Genomic DNA, 23,375 nt, shown 5'->3' with positions numbered 1-23,375 from the left:
TAAAAAAAAAAAAAAAAAAGTCAAATTTGAGAGGCTTGAAGCTGGACTTTATTTACTACTTTGGAGATGGTGAGCGGCATTCAAGCTGGCCAGGTTAGCAGATGACGCCGGCCAACTTGTGTCTGCCGAGGCCACCACAGTGGACCTTTTGTCTGCACCGGCGAAACCCGAGGAATGCTACATACGGCCCACTAAAGACTCGTCTTGTTTGCTAGCCAAATGTAATAACCTGCACTTGACTGCGTTTGGGGAGGACTATCCGCCATTGTGGACGCCGTCCCAGGCCAGCAAACGACCGTCAGCGTCATGTACAGCGACTTTGATTTCCGACGCAAAATCCTCAAACTCTTCCAAGACTTTCACTTTTGTGTCAAGTTGGCACAAATGCCGAGATAACGCACCTTTAGCGCTAGCCAATGACTTCACGTTTCGCAACGGGTGTACTCAAATGTGTGAAGAAAATAGAACGGGCGTTGAGCGTTTTCATTAGCGACAGAAAAGCACCACAAAATTTGCGCCGCTCAAATCTAACGCTAGCAGTTTTTAGGGATGGGCGATTAGCAAGAACTGGTTTTAGTACGGACCCATACCAGCCTTATTTTAAGGTATCGGACACCTGATGGATGCTGCCGATACCGGCCTCCGATACTTAAGGGAAAAGAAAAAAAAAATTTGACATCAAGTAAACCCTGTACTGCAGCAATGTGTGACGCATCAACGAATCATCTCTTGCGTCACAAAAAAAAAAAAGCTATGCTCACAATTTGTTTTGTCGTTGCGTTGCATGAAATTTGATCGAATGAAAGTACGAGAGGTATCAGTACTCGATATCGGAGAGTGAACCATATTGGTATCGAACTGAAGAAGAAGAAGGGAAAAAAATGAGGTATGGAACATCCCAAGTTGGTTTACATTTTACAGCGTCCGTGAACTGCATTTTGAAACCAGTACAACCGCGAGTTGGCACACACAAACACACACACACACACACGCGTCCATTAAAGGGGATGTTGTCACTTTTCAGAGCATACGGTACCGAGTCCCGACAGAAAACCTGAGTGTAATTTCTTGTGCCGCATGACCACATAATCGCATCCTTGAAAAATTAAGATATCCATTTTTTTTTTTATAAACAGGACCTTATTTTGTAACCTGATAAGACGGTCAGCTGTCTGTCCCCAAAAGGGTTGTATGACGACGTTTGTTCTTTGAAAATTGGGAGTGATGTTGTGAATAGTTGATGTAATAAAACACAAAAATGATCATTTGCAAAAGATTCTGTCTTGTTAAAGATGTGCATAGCGACATACGGGGGGGGAGCGGCGGCACAGCAATTAACATGCGCAAGCAAATACTCCTCCCGACTTCATCTTTGGGCCAATTCAAAGTCGATATGATTGTGACATGTCATCAATCAAATGACAGAGACAATGGGAGCGCATTTAATTGGATTTGGTCGAGTTCCTTTCTGTAAAACGGGTCATGAATATTTGGGGGACGTGTGGCTTGTGTTTCCTTGCTGTTAAGGTGACTATGAAAATATATGGATTTTTTTTTTTTTAATGTTAAGGGGGGTTAGGGCTCAGAACTGAAGCTCCGCCCCTTCTTGGACTTGCGCATTATCCAAAGTGTGATTTTTTTTTTTTAACTTTTCTCAATTGTGTTGCTCGGATTCTTGTGATGGTTAGAGACAAATAAAAATCGAATCAACTCGGGCATATGAGGGGTGACTGGATACATTTCAACCCCCCCCCTACCCCCCATCTCCCACCTGCAGGTTTGAACAAAAAGGTGGCGAGTTGACGCCCTTACTTGAGGAAGTATCTCTGGCCCGAGGCGGTCTTGGCCATCTCCCATCCCGGAGGCAGCGGCACATCGTCCGGGATCTCGTAGGACGACTGCCGCAGGTGCTGGGGGGAGGCGGCGGCCGCCGGCATGCCGGATAGGGAGCCCCCGGAGACGGTGCCCATCTGCAGGGAGGCGGGCGAGGAGTGGGCGCGCACGTGGTGCGGAGTGAGCGCGCCGCCAGTGCCCGCATCCGTGCTGGCCTGCGAAGTGGCACACAAACGAGATGTGCGGGTTTAGGGGTGCCACCTTTACGACGGTGAGTCACAAAGTGTTGCATGTGTGAGGCTGGTGGGACACTGGCACCCTCTAGTGGCATACAATAGTATTGCTGATTAAGTGGATGCACGTAGCGCAATACCGAAATAAATACAATTGGGAAATGAACCCCGAAAAGGACAAGTATGATATCAAGGGGAAATAAAAATAAAAACAAAGGGCATCTTCGCTAAGCATTTTGTTTTTAATTCTAGTTTGTAAATGAAAATGCGTTTTTCCTATTTTACTTTAAATGATTTGGCTAGTTTCCATTCTCAGTGACTCCCTGACTAATTAGCTCAATGTGCTACTATCATGGCGTTTTGTTTTTGCATTGTTGGCAGCATTAAAAAAAATACAAAATAAAAAATAACGCTGGTTCTTTTAGTTGCATTAATACATCAACATTACAGCATGACGTGACGGTAGTTTCGGTCCAAACCAACTACCACATTTGGATTTAGCACTAAATGGTTGCAGATTGTACATTGATAGGATTCAAATGACCTCCTAGCATCAAAATTTTTTTTAAATGCGACAAAACGGCCAGTCACCCCCCCCCCCCGCTCAGACATTCTTTATATTCAAATGACAACTTTATATCGATGTTAGTAAGCTGTGCATGTGGAGGCAAGCTCGTCGTAGGCCCTGGAAGGAAGGGAAAAGAAAGGAAGGGAAGGGGATCGCAGGCAGAAAGGGATGCAGCAGGAAGGACGGAGGCAGGGAGGGGAGAAAGGGGGTTGGGAATTGTGGGGGGGGGGGGGGGGTTCACGCATGCGCAATGGCCAGCCAACTTCCAAAGGGGAGCAGCAACAGTTGTGGGTATGAGATGAGGGTGGGGGGGGGGGGGGGAGAAGCACAAATAGGGCAAAAATCAGATTGGTGTGCTGCAAAATTGGACAGATAGCCAAAAATGTCATATTTCCAACATCAACATGCAATCTGATAAGTCGCTGTCAGTCAGTAAACGCAATTTAGCCTCCAATATTTTATTTAACTTTTTTTTTTTGGACGTTCCACAAAAAGTGGCCTTTAGGCGCTGTGCTGAGTGTTTTAAGTCAATTTAGCAAGTGCGGAGGGAGTAAAATGGGTCGAGGGGAAGTGACAACCCCCGCCCCCCTCCCTAACAGGACTGGGCCTGCTGTCTGGGTCGGAGCCGACACCGAGCCCAGCCTCGGAGGCCCCCATAATGGGGGGTTGGGGGGGGCGACTTACTTGTCTGGAGTGGGACTTGGGTTCTGGCGGCTTGAAGAAGGAGTCGGGCAGCTTCCTCATCCTCATGGGCACCGAGGGGGGCACGATGGTGTTTTTGGGGTTCATCACGGCGTTAAACAGAGCCTCCAGGTCGGTCTCCGAGTCGCCCCGGACGTGGACGATCTGGTGTCCGGCCGGAGGGTTATGCTGGCTCGGATCCATTGTCCCGAAAAAAGTCTGCCGAGCGAAAGTGAAGGGGGGAAAAAAAACCAACCCCCGAAAGAAAAAAAAATCAAATCCCGGGCTTGTTTTCCTTGGATTTCACACAGCAGGAAATGTGCAACAAAAAAAACCAAACAACAACAACAACTGTCGTCGCTGCTCAGTAAAAGTTATCCAGGTTCATCTTAAACTTTCACCTGACGAAAAAGTTGTTTGTTAGCTGTCGAAGTATGCACGCAAAGTCGACGACTCGCGGTTGTTTCTTGCGAGCATTCTCCAGGAGGCAACAAAGCGCATATCTGGAACTCTTTGCCGTCGTTCCGATCCAAAAACTTTTCCACTCCAAACAAAATGTCGACGCGAACACGTCGCCCCCCTCCAACAACGAGTCCCAAATGTTGTAATTTCGGCCCAGAAACGAGCCCGCTCTTTGCTGGCTGGATAAATCTCCGCTGCTCACTTTGGAGGAGGGAGGAAAAAAAAAAAGTTTCGCCCCAGTCGAGTCTAAACTTTGGGCAGGACATAAAACTTTATGACTCATGGGACGGCTGCTCCAGGGGCGGGGCTAGCCTCCAACCGGGATAGGGGCCTTTAAAGGTACAAACTCGGGCGGGAGGGAGGGGGGCGCAGCCTCCAACTTTCTTTTAGGAATTTTTCAGTTTTGAGATTGTAATTTATTTCGTTGTTAAAAAAAAACTGGAAAAAAACTGGAATAAGCATAAAATCGTTTAAGATAGTTTTTCAAGTCTATAGATATTTCTCTCCAAATAATCCTAAACATTAATCATTCAAATCAGTTTTCATATCAAATGAACAAAAAAAAAAGATTTTAGTCTCTTTGGCATGCACTACAAGTGGTAGTTTATCCAAGCGCATATTCACTTGTGTAAAAACTGAAAAGCACAAAAACAAATAAAAAATCAACTTGGATTATAAATTGTTTGGTATTAGCTAGGACAATTTATAATCGCATCATCAAGTGTGTTGACTCTTAATTTCTATGCTAAGCTAGCAACAAGCACGACTACAGTCCATTTAGCGTATTTACTTCACTTGTGTAAAAACGAATCCACACAAATACAGTCAATTTGAACTCCAAATCAATCCATTTCGATGCTAGCATGTTTGGCGTTAGCTGTTACATTTCTAATAGTTTATTGACTCTTATAAAAATAGTTGTTTTTCTGTCCAATGTCCAAAGGACCCACCCGGGAGGACCTCCTGCGGTTGAAACAACAGTGACATGTGGCCCATTTGCAAAGTGTGACACCAAAACGCCCCAAATGTGCGCGCCATGTGTTATGCTAGCTTGATCCTCAACACACGATACGGCGTCAAATTGTGCCCTTATATGCATGACTGAACAAGGAAGGTTCTAGAATCGATGTTTGGATGACCACCCGTGTGCACAGAATATCAAAGCACAACTTTTCAAAATATTTGGACGGTTTTGCTTTGACTTCTCGGTCACCGTGAGGGACGCTCAGCGAATGTGGGTGGGCCGGATGCGGCCCCCAGGCCATACTTTTCTGTGCTTAACGGATTTCTGTGGTGCCACAATCACTTTTCACTGTCTAAAGTTAACGTAGGGAGGAGGAATTGGTTACGATTTGGTTTACTGGCCCGCCTGTTCCGATGTGAAGGAATGCACTTAAATTATGACCCCCCCACCCCTTCCCCGGAGTAAATTGGCACCTGTTTGAGAACCACTGCCACAAAAAAATATTGTTAAACAATACCTGAGAGTGTCAACCCATTACACTGGTCAATGGCAAAATTTTAATCCGATGTGTCGATAGGTGTTGCTAAATGTACGTTTAACACCGTTTTAAAAGATGGTTTGCTGTTTTCATAGCATGTCAGGTTTTTGAGCGTTTTTTTTTTGGGGGGGGGTTGTTTGTTGTCAAATTTGCCCTCTAACTTTATGCTTATAGCTATGATGTTGCGGATTTTATTACTTATTTTTACCTTTTTACTTTAGATTTTAAATTCGTGTTATAATATTATTGTGACAACCTGATGTGCTGGAGGGGGGGGGGGGACAAGGACAGATTCCGAGTCAGCACAAAAAAAATAATCTAGAAAAGTTGACGTAGATCTCTGATTTAAAAAAAAAGTCACATTTTTTAATTGTTTTTTTTTTGGGGGGGGTAACACCCTCATTTACTGTACGTGCCACAGTATACAAAATATTTCATTCCAACACATACCCTCCCCTCTTCACCCAACCCCCCAAAATCCCCCCTCTCTCACAAGCGTGACAAATAATGGCACTATTTCTCCCCTCTTTTTTTTTTTTTACAGTCTTTCATGAAAAGTAGATCCATGGAGTTCCCACAATTGTCATGCTAATGAGCCCCCTCTTCCATTGAGAAATCATTTTGTCAAGATCCAGTGTTTCTGGACGCACAAGCTCTGTTTCCCATCCATCTCGCTGAATGAATGATTATGATGGAGCCCTCTTAAAAGGCCCGAAACAATGTCAAAGCAGATTAAGGGCTTGGGGCACCAATCACATGCTCATTTTTTTTTTGGAGTGTGCGTGTTCGACAAGGGTGTATTCATTATTACATGCTCTCAATTGGATCTTTGTAGAACAATGTGCAAAAAGTGATGATTTTTTTTGGGGGGGGTGTGGGGGTTGTCCTCGTACATTCGTGAACATGCTAAAAGTAGCCGTCAATAATCCGCAGCATATTTTAAACTGGCCGCTTTATTCGTGTGGTCATCACTGTAACGCACTGGGACACATAAAAGGGACAGTCGGCAAGTGATGCGAGCGGACCACCCACTTGGAGGTGGTCTCATGTTTGGTCAACATCTTTTCAGGCATCTGTCCTCCCAAACCCCCCCGCCACCCGCCTTCCCAGCTCCTCCTCCCCCCACCCGACTCCTCCATTTAAAGCTGTGAGTGTCCTCAAGATGTATTACTGTCAATCAATCTCTGGGTCACTTGTGTTACGATGCCTGATGGTATTACGGGATGGATCTCTTTAAGGCACAAAAGGGAGATTGGCTGCCCCCTACAGTCTATTATGTTCGGTCCGCTTAAAAAAAAAATCAGGGGCGTGTCGCCAGAAATTTTTCAGCGGGGTGGCCGAGGTGACGCAACGCCTCAGTGAGCGTGCGCGGGCATCATTTTCATACTTGTCAACTCATACGGTTTAGCCATAGTTCATACGGATTTTGTGGTGAATCTTACGTATCGCACAAATCATACGGATCCTGAAAAATTCTGTAAAACTCTGAACACGGTAATGCCACTAAGTAGAATGATGATTAGACATTAACCAGACATTGTATTATGGATATGGATATGGATACAATAAATATCATTAAAAATTTTGTGGGTTTTTTTCTGCCATTATCTTGACATATAAAATGCTTTGGTATGTTATAAGGACTTTTTTGCTCTTTATAAGGATTTTTCTGCTCTTTATAAGGATTTTTTTGGGTATAGTTTATACAGGTTGGCGCTCCGAAAAGTTGACAGGTATGAGTCTTGTCACCGAGAAGGCATTTTTTTTTTTAATCATACCATCCACAGGTAGGGTTTATTTGGAATATTTTTCAAAAATCCCATGATATATCCAACTTCCATTTTAGGACATTGATTGATTGCCAAATATACAGCGGGTCATTGTGACCCACAGACATTTTTCCGAGTGCTTGAATTTTCCAGTGTGTATTGCATGACGGGGGGGAAGGCCATCACGAATATTCTGGTCTCAAATTCAGACGGCCCCCTATTGAGCGGGGGTGTCCCTAATATTCTGCCCGGCGACTGAACCCGTCATTGCAAGCGAAGCAGGACAACGCAATGTGGATTTGCACGCCTCAATAATAAATATCTTGCAAAAGGGATACCTGACTGCCTCATTTTTATTTTGGATCTGCTTCATGTTTGTCACCCATGAGACGAAACAAATGGCCCCATCCTGCTACGATTGTCGACTTACGAGTAGACTGTACTTCGATTTCCAGGAAGCCAGGAAGCTTTACCTTCTTTACAAGCAGGGGTTTTTTTTTTTTGGTAAGTCTTCAATGGACTGTGACAAAACGCTGGAGATTAGGGCCCCGACGCTGCGCAAGCTGCAACTTGCAACCGAGTGGAAACGTCTTCCCTTATTTTGCCGTCTGTCTTTCTTGGGTGTTGTCCCGGCCCGGGGCTTAAATGTCACGAAAGCTCACCACCGCCTCCCGTTAGCGATAAAGGAGCACCCGTGCAACAAATGTGCTACCGTGTGCTACTAAATCACTTAACCGGAAAGTGGAAAGAAGTGATGAGATTTTTTTTGGGGGGGGGGGGGGGGGGGGGGGAATATTCAGTGCATGCACACAAAAGAGCCGAGCAGTTAAAAATACAAAGCGTCATCAATATGGAGAGGAGCCATTAACACTTTCGGTGGGCTTCCTCTATCTTTGTTTTTTTTGGGGGGGCACAAGTCTGAGCAGGCTGACGATCGGGCAAAACCAGACATGTCGGAGGAGGAGCGACATAACCCCCCCCCCCCCCCTCCTCTTCCCGTAAGTGGCTGATAAAGCTCGAACCCCCACTCACACCCCCGCGCCGCCATTATTGGATCACGCAAAAAGCGTCATAACCTGTTACACGAGTTGTATACGAAATACTCTTGGTTATCTTTTCCAGCAACGAGTGCCTTGAAGCATTTTTTTTTAAAGAGTCAAAGTGTCAAATGTCGGTTTCAGCTTGTTATACAACTCGATTACGATTGGTCAACAAAAGGCACTTTTTTCTACAACTACGCTGGGGAGGACGGTCGTGTAAAGATTGTCAATTGTCTTCACATTACAGTAATCGCGAATGTAACGAATTGGGACCGGTTCGCATTTTCTTTCTGGAACCGAACGGATATATACTTTGTCAATGCCAAAAGCAGAAATAATCCTTTCTGGTGAAGTAAAAAAGTAGACAAAAGTAAATTATTAAAAAAAAAAATTGTAACCATTGTGCCCTAAACACAAAAAAACTTTTTTTTTTTGGGGCTATGGCTGTGTTCAGAATGAACCAGACTCACATTAAAAAGGAAGACAGCACACCTGCCATCATTTAATGACTCTAACCTCAGATAAAATTCGGATGTTCTAGTAGGGGGCGGCCCAGTAGTCCAGTGGTTAGCACGTTGGTTTCACGGTGCGGAGGTACTGGGTTCGATTCCAGCTCCGGCCTCCCTGTGTGGAGTTTGCATGTTCTCCCCGGGCCTGCGTGGGTTTTCTCCGGGTGCTCCGGTTTCCTCCCACATTCCAAAAACATGCGTGGCAGGCTGATTGAACACTCTAAATTGTCCCTAGGTGTGAGTGTGAGCGTGGATGGCTGTTCGTCTCTGCGTGCCCTGCGATTGGCTGGCAACCGATTCAGGGTGTCCCCCGCCTACTGCCCGGAGACAGCTGGGATAGGCTCCAGTACCCCCCGCGACCCTAGTGAGGATCAAGCGGCTCGGAAGATGAATGAATGAATGAATGAATGAATGTTCTATTAGGCTGTTCCCAACAGTTTTTTCACTTTCCAGCAGCAACCTGGAGATGGTGTCGTCACACTAAACCGCTGTTTGGAACACAAGAAAAAAAAAATCCCTGCATGATTCCTTTGGGAACTTTCATGTGTTGTTGCAATCGCATTTTAGGATGACTGCCATTGAACATTTGAACAAGGGTGTGTAGACTTTTGATATCCACTGTGAATATTAATGATCGATGATCACTTAAAGTGTAGGTTTCCGCCAGAGAGGATTTTCACACGAGTCATGTAGAATAAAAAAAAAATAATGTGACGTAGTGCTACTGAGGTTAGCGAGCTGGAAACAGGCGTTAAATCGGAATGAGGCACTTGGACCTGTAGTGTAAATCCAGTTTTGTTTTTTTTTAATGAGGGATGATCCTCACTGCCGCCAAGTGACGGCTTGAACTTCCAAAGTTCATGCGCAAGGAATGCTTGCCCTCCTGATTATTCACGTTCCTTCACGAGGCACACGCTTGTTCACCTGGAAGCTAAGCGCTACGTCGCGCCATTCGGCTGCCTTCTTGCAGGGATTGGGAAGACTTCGGTCCAGGTGCCGGTGGGTCAATGTAAGCCCCCTTTGCGGTACAGCTGGCAGTTGAGCCGGTCCAGGGACTGAAAGATTCTCTGCTCTTCAACGGAGATGGACGTGGGCGCCGGGTGCCTGCGCAGGTACTGTTGCTGGTACTGCTGCGAGGTGGTCCTGTGCGCTTTGCCGCCACGTTCCTCCGGCGGGCCGTAAGCGTACATGTCGGTCGGACGGCGCTGGCTGGCGGTTTTCACACCTGTGAGAGAAAAATTTCATGATGTCACTTGCCAGTTTGGACGGTGGCGGGTTTTGTTGTCGACAAACCTTTGTTCGGGTGGTCTGAGGAGTACCCTTTGGGAGACGGCCCGACCGGATTCGTAGCTTGGAGACATGTGACCTACAATATTTACAAAGCGTGTTGGAGTGCAGAATCTTATCGGTGGGCATTCAACGGCCACAGCAAAAGAATAAAATGTGAACATCTAAAAAAAAAAAGACGCCTCCTTACCTTAAAGAACTCAGGAGGTTTCTTATTGGTTGAACCAGAAGGCCGTCGGTTCTGATCCGCACCGGATTTGTTCGTGGCTCGCCCGCTCGTCGAAGCCTGACATCGGGGGGCCCCGCCTTTGTCTGGGAAAGTTGAAGCAAACGTGCCATCAAACACCAGAAGCGTAAATGACATTGTCTGCTAAGTGGAACGTTCCTTTGACAGTCGCCGGGCCTGTTCATTAGGTACACCTATCTAATAACGCCGACTTTCGATGGGACGCCGGCAGTTACATTGATTTAACAGCAGGAGTGGAAAGTGGGGTACAACAGGGAGAGGTGCTCCGAATCTTTCGCTTTTTGAGGACACAAATGGGGTCCAAATCTTAAGACACATATTTGCACCGCGACAATGAAAATAAATACAGCAAAAATGGTCATGGGTCAACGTAATCTGCTGTGCTTAGTCAGAAAATCAATTATTGTTAGAATATATATACGGACACACAATTACAGTCTTTACTTATAAAAAATATGTATTTTATAAACTGTATGTATAAAAAAATATTTAAATTTTCATTATTATTCAGACCTTCCCCTGTCCCAATTAAGACGGCAATCGTTCTGTCGGTTCAATAGAAAATCCCTGAATTTGAAATAGTATTTTCAATGAAAAGACTATATTTAATTTTAGATAAAAATTCAAATCCAGATTACATTTAATTTATATTTTAAATAATTTTGGACCAGTTTCTGTCCAAATTTTTGTCCAGTAGTGCATTTGTAAATGATTATGTGCTCCAACGAATCTTTCATGAATGAAGATATTTTTATGTCTAAAATGTACTCATTTCCTTTACGTGATATTGATTGTGTAACTGAACCTGAAGCAGGTCACACACAATCCATGAACATTTTTGACGAGGGTTCAGGTCATAGTTTTTAAATTTTATGACTAAACATCCATCAATCCATTTTCCAAACCGCTTGATCCTCACTAGGGTCGCGGGGGGGTGCTGGAGCCTATCCCAGCTGTCTTCGGGCAGTAGGCGGGGGACACCCTGTATCGGTTGCCAGCCAATCGCAGGGCACACAGAGACGAACAACCATCCACGCCCACACTCACACCGAGGGACAATTTAGAGTGTTCAATCAGCCTGCCACGCATGTTTTTGGAATGGGGGAGGAAACCGGAGCACCCGGAGAAAACCCACGCAGGCCCGGGGAGAACATGCAAACTCCACACAGGGAGGCCGGAGCTGGAATCGAACCCGGTACCTCTGCACTGTGAAGCCGACGTGACTAAACATTGAGAGTATATATTTTTTTTAAATGACCATTTATCAGGCCATTCTTTTTCCATGGCAACATAAAAGAAGCGTTCACAAAGCTTTTGTATTGGCTGTCATTACGCTGTGCGGGTGTGCCTAATGATGTGTCCGGTTGCGGTCCCGCGGTGCTGATGAAGGCGTTGCGGACATCCTGGCACAGCTGATAGATTTCCTCGTCGGTGGGGGTGCGGTCCAATACTTTTTCTCCTGACGTCGCCCCCCGCCCTCTGCCGCCGCCCGCCGGCGTCTGTGGATGACCGAAAGCGGGCGAGCCCTTCCAGCTGCCGTCGGGGGTGGGGCGGCTAAATGAGGGCAGCAGGCGAGCGTTGATGACGGCGCCGTCGCCCGTCATAAGTCGTTGCGTGTCCTTGTGCGTCACCTCCTCAGGAGGCGGAGGAGCGAGCGGATGGCTGACACGAACAACCTGGTCGCTGCCGTGTGGGCCCCTTGTGGGGCCCCCTTGCTTCAATGTGCTCTGTAACTCCCCCCGGATCCTGGCTACCGGGACCGGGGATTGGGCGACAAAGCCCGAGGAAAGCAGACCCGCCCCGACCCGGGCCGAGTAGTCCCCGCGAGGGATGTGCGGCGCCACCGTGTCGGTGCCGACTTGAATCCCGACATCTGCCCACGTCTGCGAGTGACCGTCTCTCAGTCGCGGGCCTTCGGGTTCGCCCGCCTCCTCGTCCAGCCAGCGCAGCTTCTTGGAGGCGTTCTTGTATTCGGCAGCCTTGGACCTGGCTTTGGCCACTTCGATGCTGTCGCACACCAAAAACTGAACGGGTTTGACGGCGTTGCCGTGAGTCCGCGGCGATTCTGCCGGCGTTTCGCCGGGCACGGTTTTAAGGATGCCTTTTGTGAACTGGACTCTGCAGGCCGCGGGCGATGAGGCCTTTGACCCGCTGGATGATTCTTGACTCAGGTGGCACTTTGGGCTTCCCGTATTCATGTGCTTCCACACGCCGACGTCGGCTGAGAACTTGTTGAGGTTATTTACAGAGGCGCAGGTTTCCTTCTGGGTGGGCAGGTTGTAGTTGAGGTCGGCGGGGAGCCTGTGAATGTGCGGCTTGACGGCGACGAGGGCGGGGCCCCCGGCCGCTGACAACGGAGGACACGTGTCGTTGGGGCATTTGAGATCTTGGACGGGCTTTTCCGAGTAGTGCAGGACGGCGCTCTTGAAGGGTTCCTCGTTCTCCAGGCTGTCCTGACTGGACAAACTGTCGGACTTGGAGCAACAGGAGACGTTGTCGTCCTGAAATATGGAAGGACAATGTGATGAGTGGCATATATTCACTCTTTGAGCAAACTATGTCCAGCAGAGGGCAGCATTGTGTCTCTTTTGGATGAGATAGCAGTTTATCACTGAATGCAGAAATTATAACAAACAGTGCCACGTGACAGAGCTTATATAAATGTTCTACTGCCGATGACAAAAAAAAACCAAATGGAATAAGGTAGGAACAAATTTTGGGGGACGGTTGGACACAAGGGATCCTGCAGGCACATGTGCAATCCTGAGAAAAAAAGGCTGCATTTCTTCCCATCGCCAGGAGATGGCGACATTTATTCAGTCTATTGAGGAATATTGTTGACAAGAAACCAAAAACAAACAAAAAAACACTCTCGAGTAAGACTTTTTTTTTTTTAAATGAATGAAAGTTGGCAATTTGAGCAGAAAAGGTGAGCCAAACTCTGGAACGTACCTGTCCACTGTGCTCCAGTTGCTTCTCTTGCCTCTTCGGAATCTCCTCCTGCCTCTTTGGAATCTCCTGCCACCTCCTGACACAAGGGCTGTGCTCCCGATGTCCCGCGCACGTCTGCGCCAGAGTGGGCGTGGGGCGAAGCGGGGATTCTGACAACGCGGTGGCGGCTTTGGAAGTGGGGACGCTGCCTGATTGACTGAGGACATAAACAGACAAGTGGACGGCGAGTTACACAGGAGCATGAACCACCATTTTTTTTACATTCTCATTTTATTCTCATGGTCAATTTTATTATGTAAACTTGCACAATCGAATAAGATCCAAACCTGCAAAGATAAGAATGCCCAATTTTGGACAGCGGTCAGTGTGTTTCATTGGTCAGCTCAATCTGACACAGTTGCTGCATTTTAGTAAATATTGCACAGTCACAGAAATAAACTTTTTTCATGTGGCTTAATTTCTGAACCAAAAATAATTTGGGATTGTTGCGACGAACGAATGAAGTTTTTTTTTCTTAGCTGCAGGTGTAATAATCAACATTATAATAATAATTTCAAAACAATAGAAAAAAATCATACAATGTAGCTTTTTGGGGGGGCGCGGCCTACTTAGTAATATCTAAAGCGTTGACTCAAGCTCAGGTTGATCATTTTGTCTTCTCCTTGCTCTTTGCGAGTGTTGTCATTTTGTATTTACGTTTTAAAATAAAATGCTAAACGAGCAGCATGAGTGTCGCTTTACTATTTTATTTTATTTTTTTTACCAGCTCCTTGAAAGTGCTGTCATTTTGTATATGTGCGTTTGGCTGTTTATTCAGTTTCCAAAAATAATTAGAATAAATAAATAAAGAAAGAAATAAACGGTTGAAAGTGTCTATGGGAGTGTGGCTCTCTCTTTTTTTTGGGGGGGGGGGGGGGGGGCTCTTCACCTCAAGCGGTGGTGTAGCCAAACCTGGCTTGCAAGTCAATTTTTGTGTCATAACGCAAGGGAAAAAAACGTACCGGCAAAACTCAGAATTTAGGACAGTTGTAAGTCGAGATACCACTGTACCGATTACAATTTGCTAGACGGTGTTACCTGTTGACGTTAGCTGCCAGTCTGGGGCCCCTGATTTGACTGAGGGCATCGTCCAAATGTGGACAGTCTCTTTCCAAACTGAGGCGCTCGCATTGGGTCGGCCTGTGAGAGGGAGGCATGTAAGCCCTCTGAAACTGCTCAGTGGCATCTTGGATCTTCTGCCGGCGTTGCTGCAGGACTTCTTCACGCCGCCGTTGCTCCTGCAGTACCCACAACCTCTGTTTCTCCCTCAGATCCCTGACACAGCCAGAAATAAGAAACTGAGACTCACCACATTAGGTCGTATTGCAGATGCGCCAACACTTTTGATTTGACGCTACCAAGAAGGACACTTTTTTTTTTTTTGAATGGCGAATTAGGCGCCAGTCGAACTTTTGCAGGTATGAAAATTTTCAGTCATGTACTTGAGTGTAGTGTACAAAAGGAGATGATAGCCTGGTATTCGACCTGCATCTGCGGTTCGTCTCCTGCACACATCTGCGAGCTTGCTCTCGGTGCACCTTCTGCTCCTCAACCAGGGAGTCTCTCTCCTGCCGGAGGCTCGACATCACTCATCTCTGTGTGGGGGACATATGACCTCAAGTCTATCAGTCATTTGGGAGCAGAAATATTCCCACTGCTGCTGCTGCTGCTGCTGCCACTCATAAATGTGATCAAACATGCCATGGCAGTTAGCCATTGTATACTAGCTTTGTAATAGTTGACGTGACGTCGGAGATTGTCTTTAAAAGAAAACAAAAACCCTTCCAGCTGTGCAATTTTCTCCTGTATACCTCCATCCTTGCTGCAGAGCCTCGACGTTTATGATGTCACGGTGATGTAGAATGTGGCGCCCCTTGAGCTTGCGTTGTGGTGAATATGTCGATTAGAAACTTAAGTTAGGTCAAGCCAATTAGATAAAATGGTGGCGAACTCTTACGTCAGCTTTAGCTTAGTTTGCTAACAGGTGGCTAACGATAAAAGTTCTTAATTCAAAACGCCCGCTAAAAATGTGGTCGAACTCATCAAAATGACGTCAATGTTGTGGGCTACCGTCTCCGGTGACTTGTGTTTGACTTATTCAACGACGTTAGCGAAAAAAAAAGGGAGCGCTCACCTGTCTGTTTGTGAACGGCGCAGCCATCGTCAGACGACTCAGGACGCATTTCCTTGACAACGGTTATTGAGTGCGCACCAAATATTGGCCGGCAGAGGTCGCCAAACACGTGAGAAAGAGATGCTTTTTTAAAAAAATGTGTTTGTTTTTGTGTTTAAGCCGGAGTTAGCATTTTATTAACTTGCATAGTAGCAAGAGATACTGCGTGAAAAAGATAATTTGACTGTGCACTCTGATAGGTCACACCAGCATGGTGCCATCCCAAGTGTGACCTCACACAAAACTGAGCGTGGTGACCACAACCTCTTGGACACTCGAGCAGGCGGGCAAACCAGAGGCTGACGGGATACAGAGACAACCTTGTTATTTTAGTGAGCTCCTCAGTGAGACTGATGGAAAAAAAATCACAGACGGATCTGACTTCCTTTGAGGTGGGTGAAAAAAATAAGGATCATTACATCATTTTATTCATATTCTCCCCTGAAATGGTTTTGGTGATTCTGACGTGCATGCTTATTACTCATGATTTGCTACCGTTTTTGTTGTATTGAAAAGAGCAAGCCCATGCTGTGTCATAATAATGACTGCGCTCTTGAACATGTTATCTTCTCAGGTCACTGAACAATGTTAAAACCTTAGAAACACTTCTTGGCAATATGGAATAAATACTCCAAAAAAAAAAAAAACCCGGAGTACATTACTTAATTTAAGTAAGATTATCTGCCAATAGAGCATCACCTTAAAAGTAGTTTGTACAAAAAAAAGTAACAATAAAAGCAACATGCTTTTTTGTCATTTGGATTTAATTTAATCTTGGTTAGGTTTACATTTTTGCACAGGACTTCACTGCAAACTGCAACCACCGTAACAAACAAATGTCAAATTAATACAGCTTGAACAGTGTCAATGAGTATCCTTGTTTGCATGTGGAGCTGTACCTAATTATGTGGCCCATGACTGCGCACCCGCTCATGTCAAATCCGCATGAGCTAATCCTATCCGACAATACTTACAATTAGATGAAAGAACAAATCTCGCTTAGTCATCTAAGCTGAAGCAATTACCGGCTGCCGTCATGGCATCTCTCAAATTAAATCAGTGACCAGATTTACTCGGTTTGGTGATTCACTTTTAAACGATGGCCTCTCTCGAACACCGTATGCCGATCTCATGTAAACCCGTCGAGGTTTGCTAATAAAAAGCTTGGCGGCATGCTGCGAGTGTCCTCCCTGCGCTCGGCCTCCTTCAAGGCTGAGCTTGAGGGTGTCAAGGAGGCCAGATGATGAGTCTGTGGGTGGTGTCCTTCGTGGGGAGAGAGTAATAACTCGGCTCTGTAGACTTGTCACTTCTTCGAAGCGCTCCGCGGGATATACGGACAGTCCGGTTGGTGAAAATAAATTAACCTTTGCTGCCCATGCGCGTGATAAAAAAATACAAATAAGTGCGCCGTCACGCGACAAAAAATGGCTCAAGAGTCTCCACATCTGTTCTCCTGCGTTCAGATGACATCATAACAACTCGGCAGATGACAAACTGTCAGGATCGGCATCATGGAAGGCCGCCACCCTCTTCCGTCACCATCCGGCTCCAGCCTCTCCCTGACCGAAGAATCTTTTTTAGAGGCCGTCGTGTGCGGCAACGTTCCCGAAGTGAAGCGATTGCTGGATGAGCTACCGGACGTTAACATCAGTAGTGTTAATTTCACGGGCCAGAACGCTTTGCAACTGGCTGTGGCCAACGAGCGTTTGGAGATCACCAAATTGCTCCTGGAGAGGAAAGAGCTGACCAGGATGGGCGACGCGTTGCTCTTAGCCATCCGGAAAGGTTACGTGCACATCGCCGAGGCCATCCTGAGCCATCGGGCCTTTGCGGACATTCAGAGCTTGACGTCCAGCCCCAGTCAGGTGGACGTACATCGAGACCTCTTTGCTTATGACGAGAACGGTAGTCTTTTCTCCAATGACATCACACCCATCATCCTGGCCTCCCAGTGCCAAGACTACGAGATGGTGCGCTTGCTTCTCGCCAGGGGGGCCCGTATCCAGCGGCCCCATGACTACTTCTGCTGGTGCGGCGCCTGCAGCCGGCAGCAGGCCGACGACTCCTTCAGACACTCGCGGTCCCGCATCGACGCCTACAAAGGTCTCGCCAGTCCGGCCTACTTATCGCTTTCAAATGAAGACCCCGTGATGGCGGCGCTGGAGCTGAGCCACGAGCTGGCAGTCTTGGCGAGCACCGAGATGGAGTTCAAGGTAAATATACAGAGGTCATCTCCAAAGAGTTCAGTTGGTCTTAAGTCAAGGAATGTTTAAGATCTTGTACTGTAGAAGGTTTCAACACATCGTCCACTCCCCAAGCCAAGAGACTAAAGGTTCCAGTTCCTAAACATCTTCAGGGTGCTTTAAATCTGTCCATTGGTTCATATCAAACTTTTAAAGTTAGCAGACTTTTAAATTTTGAAATGAGACCAATGCACCATGCTGACCTGTGTTTTTCATTCCCTTGCACCAGAACGACTATAAGATCCTGTCCATGCAGTGCAAAGACTTCATGGTGGGGCTCTTGGACTTGTGCCAGAACACGGAGGAAGTGGAGGCTATCTTGCACGGTGACTCGCTCGAGAGTGCGCAAAATCTGGCCAGGTTAAAACTTGCCATCAAGTATGAAGTTAAGAAGGTAAGTTCTTGAACCCCCCTCCTACCCCCCCTCCCAAACAAACCAAAAAGACCCCCTGTCTTTATATATTCTCGCTCCTGTTGTGAGTACGTCTTCTGTGCCTGTCTTGTCAGTTTGTGGCTCATCCCAATTGCCAGCAACAGCTACTCTCCATCTGGTATCAGAACGTTTCCGGACTACGTCAACGGACTCTGGCAGTTAAGATTCTCCTGGTCCTCGGGGTCGCGGTTGGCTTGCCCTTTCTAGCCATCGTGTCCTGGATTGCACCATCCAGTAAGGTCAGCCATCAGAGAGTGTGCTGGGTCTTGAGGTTGATACCCGCAACGATTTTGCCTTTGTACCCTTCAAGACGTCTACAATTTGGAAACATTTACTGTATATACCATTTTGGACCCACAAAAAGTGCACGGTCTTTAATTTGAAGGTCCATCAGTTAGCTCTGCATGTACTAAGTAAGGACTTATCGACCTGGGTCTTACAAACCTACTCCTAACTACCAACCTCCCTGAAATGGATTCCAACTGTAGCCCCATTTCTGGTGTTCCATCCAAAATGATCCTGTTCCTGCCTGTTTCCTTCATTCCATTAGTTAGGCAAGCTGATGCGTGGCCCTTTCCTGAAGTTTGTGGCCCACGCCGCCTCCTTTGTGACATTCCTGTGCCTCCTGGTCCTGAACACAGCTGACCGCTTCAACGGTCCACCGCTTATGCCCAACGTGACAGTCCAGGATCGGCCCTCGCAGCTCTTCCGCATGAAGATAACGCCCTTCACCTGGATGGAGATTCTCATCATGTCTTGGGTGCTAGGTTAGGCCTCCTCCTACCGACATACCTAACAACCTCCTCGTCCAGTGCACAGTTGGTAGTCGCGTCCAGTAAGATGTCAATGTGGACATCGAGGTAATGGTTTTCTGTGTTTACAGGGAAAATGTGGCAAGAATGCAATAACATTTGGTCACAGGACATCAGAGAATATATCTCAGAGCCGTGGAACCTTCTGGACTTCAACATTTTGGCCGTCTTCACCAGCTCGTTCATTGCACGGCTGATGGCGTTCTGGCATGCGTACGCCGCTCAGCGCTACGTGGACCAGCACCACGCAAACCTGTCCTGCGCCTCCTTGCCCGCGGACGTTCAGTATTTTCAGCTCGGTAAGTCAGAGTAGAAGTCCTCTTGTCATCCACATGAGTTTGGTTTGACAGCATCAGGTGTAGCTTTTCATCGGTTTCTTGTCAGTACTGTCTTCATAAGAATTCTCAATTCTTCAGATTTTGAAGGTAGCGCTTGATCTTTCAAAATATGCCAAATTCAACTGATTGCTTTCTTTTGATGCATCTTCACTGCATTTTTTGTGTTCTACACTTGCAGCCCGAGTCAAGTGGCTTCCTTCCGATCCACAGCTCATTTCCGAGGGCCTGTACGCCATTGCAGTGGTGCTCAGCTTCTGCCGCATCGCTTATGTGCTGCCAGCCAACGAGAGCTTTGGTCCGTTGCAGATCTCGCTTGGTAGGACGGTGAAGGACATCTTCAAGTTCCTGGTGACTTTCATCACCGTCTTTGTGGCGTTCATGTTTGGGATGTTCAACCTGTACTCATACTACCTCGGAGTCAAGCACAACGACGCTTTCACCACGTGAGTTGCTGTTCGGACCGCATTCATGCTGCATTTCCGGTCGGATTCCGAATTTTTTGACTGCCAGAAGCCGGTGGTCTTTAGGTTGTCACAAGACGCAACACATTCACCACGAATGATGCTTGGTTGTACAACTATCTAATTTTAAATCAGGCCGCGGATAGGGAATGTTTCGCTTCGCCAAAGGTTCTGCATTGTCTCCATTAAGCAGCATTAATGGAGACAATGCAGAACATTCCAATGGTTCACATTCCTCCGTGCCTTCTAAATCTCACAACCGATCGATAAATCAAGATCTCAGCTGCGGTTGACTTAAGTGCCGTAGCAAAGTATAGATTACTTTGTTTCTTCCCACTGCTCTTCATCACAGGCTGGAGGAAAGCTTCAAAACGCTTTTCTGGGCCATCTTTGGCCTGTCAGAAGTGAAGTCGGTGGTGATCAGTATCGACCACAAATTCATCGAAAACATCGGCTACATCCTGTACGGCGTCTACAACGTCATAATGGTGATCGTCTTGCTGAACATGCTCATCGCCATGTTCAATAGCTCCTATCAGGAGATTGAGGTACACTTTTCAAAAACTGGCATGTTGGGTTCATTGATGACTCTTCGATTGATCGTTGGTGCGAATGGGAGTGCGACCGGATCTTTGTCTATACATGTCCATGTGGCCCTGAAAAAAATGGTTTTGTATCTTGTACAGCGTGACGCTGACGTGGAGTGGAAGTTCGCCCGAGCCAAATTGTGGTTTTCGTATTTCGATCAAGGCACTTCGCTGCCCGTCCCCTTCAACCTGCTCCCAAGTCTCAGCCCAATTGCTTCATTCTTTCGGGGACTCAAAGGATGTCTGTGGGAAGCAGCTCGAGGAAATGTCCGAGAGAATATTCAGGGAGATGAAATGGAGCGAAACAAGGTCGGGAACATAAACCAGTCCGGGATTTTATTTTGTAAAACGTGGTTTTGTCGGCCTGAAGTTTCTTCTTCTGTTGTTTTGGGTCTTAGTTAAATCAAAAAGAAGACTCCGGAGTGGACGCCTGTGCTTGTCCAACACCTTATCAAGTAAACAATCGATCAACTTACCCACCTATCCGCCTGCCCTACCTCAACTACCAGCTGCACCACCTTCAACAATGCCTAGCTTCCTAAAAAACTACAGTGCCCCCAGTAAACCTACAAACCAACCAATGTACTTACTGTATATTTATCCAGCTACTATTTATCCAACTACTAATTAGCATCTACTGACCAACTACCTACCTACATCCTGCCTGACCTTGCTAACAGTATTTCACCGACTGTACCTACCTACGCCCACCTACTTAACCTACAACCTACTTAACTTCCCACAAACAAAACCTAGCTACTTACCCCTACCAACTAAACCTACTGTACCCTCCCACATCTACTTAATGACCTACAACTACCTTCTTAAACACCTAGCTATAGTAAAGCTAGGAAGCTAGCTCCCTATCAACCAAGCTAGCAGGCACAGCGACTGTATTTTCTCTCTCCCAGGGCTAAAGGGAGGCTTGACCAGTACATGGCGGGCAGGGTTCTGATTCGGCTAAAGCACCCATTAGCCCCGGTGTAGTGTCAACCTTGCTAGCTAGCTAGCTAGCTCGCTCTTCTTCCCCCTACCAAGTACAGCTACCTACACTTACTTGCCTACATCTACTGCAGTCTGCTAACCAACTTCACCTACCTACTGTACTTATCACTACAACCTACTCCTAGCAACTACACCTAGCTACTCCTATGACTTATTTAACCCCAACATTCTCACCCTTTATTCCGGGAAACTAATCCGTAATTTTTGTTGTTTGTCTGGTAAGAAGCTAAAACTTGCTGATATGTTATACATTTTGAAGGCTCCATATTTATTGTTAATATCAATTGCCTAATTCCAAAACAAAAAAATTAAATGAAATATACCACCAGATACCAGTACGTGTATGTACAACAGTACGGCCGACGATGTTCTTCCCACTCCCCCCACAAGGTCGAATTTAATCACCATATGTATTGGAAAGCAAAGTCAAAGGTCCCGAGGGATACACTGTAGTCATCATCAACTCTTCATTTCAGTGGTTTTACCTTGAAACACGGTGACATATCGTTCGGGATCAGCCTGTCATTTTGAAATTAGTCACCTATGTTTCCAATTTCCAGAAGATTATGAACCGCCTCGTCAAGAGGCACATCCTGAAAGCGCAGCGGGACAAAGAAAACGACGGGGTGAATGAAGGTGACAAACACACACGTACGCACACACACACCGTGTTCTCGACATCTCCGTTGCAAAACATCTTGTCCTCCCAGGCGAACTGAACGAGATCAAGCGGGACATCTCCAGCCTCCGCTTCGAGTTGCTGGGAATGGGCAAGCGGGAAGTGAGGACCCTGGCCGAGCTCGTCAGGCAGCTGAGACAAATGACGCAAGGACACCATGCGTCTCATTAGCTTGCATGCAAGGATACGTTCCAAGTCAGGGTACACTACTGTACATCTTGAATATGCTCTGTGTTTGATTGTGATGCTGTCAGATAGGTTGTGGCTTGCAATGTTCTACTATTCCACAGTTTCCACATAATAATCAGGAAACGGGTAAATAGCAATATGCAACACGTCATTTCTAGAAATTTCTGCCAGGAATTTGTAAATAACCGCTTGGGCAACATTCCTAGGAAATCATAATGCCCCATCGCTGGCGACCTATTTTTAGAACAGGCCCGCGAGATACTCATGTGGTCCTTTGCGGGGCTACCTGGTGCTCGTGGGCACCGCAGTGGTGACCCCTGCATTGAAACAATGTTTTTATTTGATTAAATGATGAGCTATCGATTCTCGATTTCCTCCCACATTCCAAAACCATGCATGGCGGGTTAATGGAGCACTCGAAATTGTCCCTAGGTGGTGTTGTGAGCACCAATGGTCGTTTTTCTATGTGTGCCTTGCGATTGGCTGGCAACCCGTTCAGGGTGTACCTCGCCTACTGCCCGAAGACGGCTGCGATAGGCTCCAGCATGCCCGCGACCCTCGTGACGATTAGCGGATTAGAAAATGGATGGATAGTTATTATCCCAATAAAAATAATGAGACAAGTATTTCTTGATTCAAATAAACCATTCAACCTGTTTCGACTTTTTTTTAAATGCATATGTGGCCCTTGAGCACAAAAATGTGTACTCCCTGGATTTAGGGTGTACTATAGATGGCACATGCTGAAAGTCACAACAACGCTGAACGTGGCCTCCACATTGCGTCAATATCAAAGATAACCACACGATGGTGCTGTCGAACTCTGCCAATTTTGCCATATGACTTCTGATGTGGATTTCACAATCAGATTGTTTTGTTTCAATGGGGGCGCGTGGGGGTTAGAACAAGGATGTGGTTGCATCATGCTTGATAGCCTCTGCGATAAGAGAAATTGACCTGTTGTCAGAGGGCATAAAAGTAGGCCATTCTTATTCAGATGGTTATTCTTATTCTTATTCTTATTCAAACGACAAGTTGTGCAAAAAGTACAGAAACAATCACCAGTTGGACCTTCAACAATTTACAGAAGGTCAAATGATGTTCCCCTGGAAAAGTTCCCTGCATTTTATGTGGATCGTGACATTTCACCAAAACATTCCTTTTGTGAGTTGAGTAGTTCTGCTAAAAGTCAAGTCAAAGTGTCATGACAGTGGCACAATAAGCAGACGTCGCCGAGTTTCTTGATCATGTAGCAAATCTGGATTGGCGCTGCCGCCGCACATCTGCAGCGACGTCGCACAGATACAAACATGACTGTTAATCTACAGTCACA

At 46.5% G+C, this 23,375-nt stretch overlaps 3 protein-coding genes across 5 annotated transcripts in view; 1 reads left to right on the top strand and 2 right to left on the bottom strand.

Annotated features, from left to right (window-relative positions):
- yap1 (Yes1 associated transcriptional regulator) overlaps positions 1 to 4,058 on the bottom strand; it is a 36,322-nt gene extending 32,264 nt beyond the window's left edge. For both annotated transcript variants that reach the window (XM_052078532.1, XM_052078533.1), the window contains exons 1-2: positions 3,319 to 4,058; positions 1,813 to 2,048 (exon numbers count right to left, since the gene is read on the bottom strand). In XM_052078532.1, the coding sequence (XP_051934492.1) occupies positions 1,813 to 2,048; positions 3,319 to 3,519 (437 nt within the window). In that variant the 5' untranslated portion in view covers positions 3,520 to 4,058. The remainder of the gene's footprint in view (positions 1 to 1,812; positions 2,049 to 3,318) is intronic.
- Positions 4,059 to 9,014: 4,956 nt separating this feature from the next.
- Positions 9,015 to 15,325, bottom strand: cep126 (centrosomal protein 126). The gene is made up of 8 exons (XM_052078444.1): positions 15,257 to 15,325; positions 14,608 to 14,717; positions 14,161 to 14,397; positions 13,084 to 13,279; positions 11,465 to 12,632; positions 10,075 to 10,196; positions 9,891 to 9,963; positions 9,015 to 9,822 (listed from the first exon to the last, which is right to left on the bottom strand). The coding sequence occupies exons 2-8, from the start codon at positions 14,706 to 14,708 to the stop codon at positions 9,602 to 9,604; spliced, it is 2,118 nt and encodes a 705-aa protein (XP_051934404.1). The 5' UTR covers positions 14,709 to 14,717; positions 15,257 to 15,325; the 3' UTR covers positions 9,015 to 9,601.
- On the top strand, positions 15,239 to 22,396 carry trpc6b (transient receptor potential cation channel, subfamily C, member 6b). 2 transcript variants are annotated; one of them, XM_052078411.1, is made up of 13 exons: positions 15,239 to 15,326; positions 15,496 to 15,687; positions 16,759 to 17,508; positions 17,768 to 17,932; positions 18,046 to 18,210; positions 18,522 to 18,738; positions 18,855 to 19,082; positions 19,300 to 19,564; positions 19,935 to 20,130; positions 20,269 to 20,478; positions 20,568 to 20,624; positions 21,735 to 21,810; positions 21,885 to 22,396. In XM_052078411.1, the coding sequence occupies exons 3-13, from the start codon at positions 16,807 to 16,809 to the stop codon at positions 22,022 to 22,024; spliced, it is 2,421 nt and encodes an 806-aa protein (XP_051934371.1). In that variant the 5' UTR covers positions 15,239 to 15,326; positions 15,496 to 15,687; positions 16,759 to 16,806; the 3' UTR covers positions 22,025 to 22,396. The 2 variants fall into 2 exon arrangements, with proteins under 2 accessions (XP_051934371.1, XP_051934370.1); XM_052078410.1 differs by having other exon boundaries at positions 15,281 to 15,365.
- The last annotated feature ends 979 nt before the right edge of the window (positions 22,397 to 23,375 follow it).

The sequence above is a fragment of the Hippocampus zosterae genome, chromosome 10 (genome assembly GCF_025434085.1).
Source record: "Hippocampus zosterae strain Florida chromosome 10, ASM2543408v3, whole genome shotgun sequence".
NCBI lineage: Eukaryota > Metazoa > Chordata > Actinopteri > Syngnathiformes > Syngnathidae > Hippocampus > Hippocampus zosterae.
Note: the sequence above shows the minus strand (reverse complement) of the source record. Positions and strands in the feature narration are given on the sequence as shown.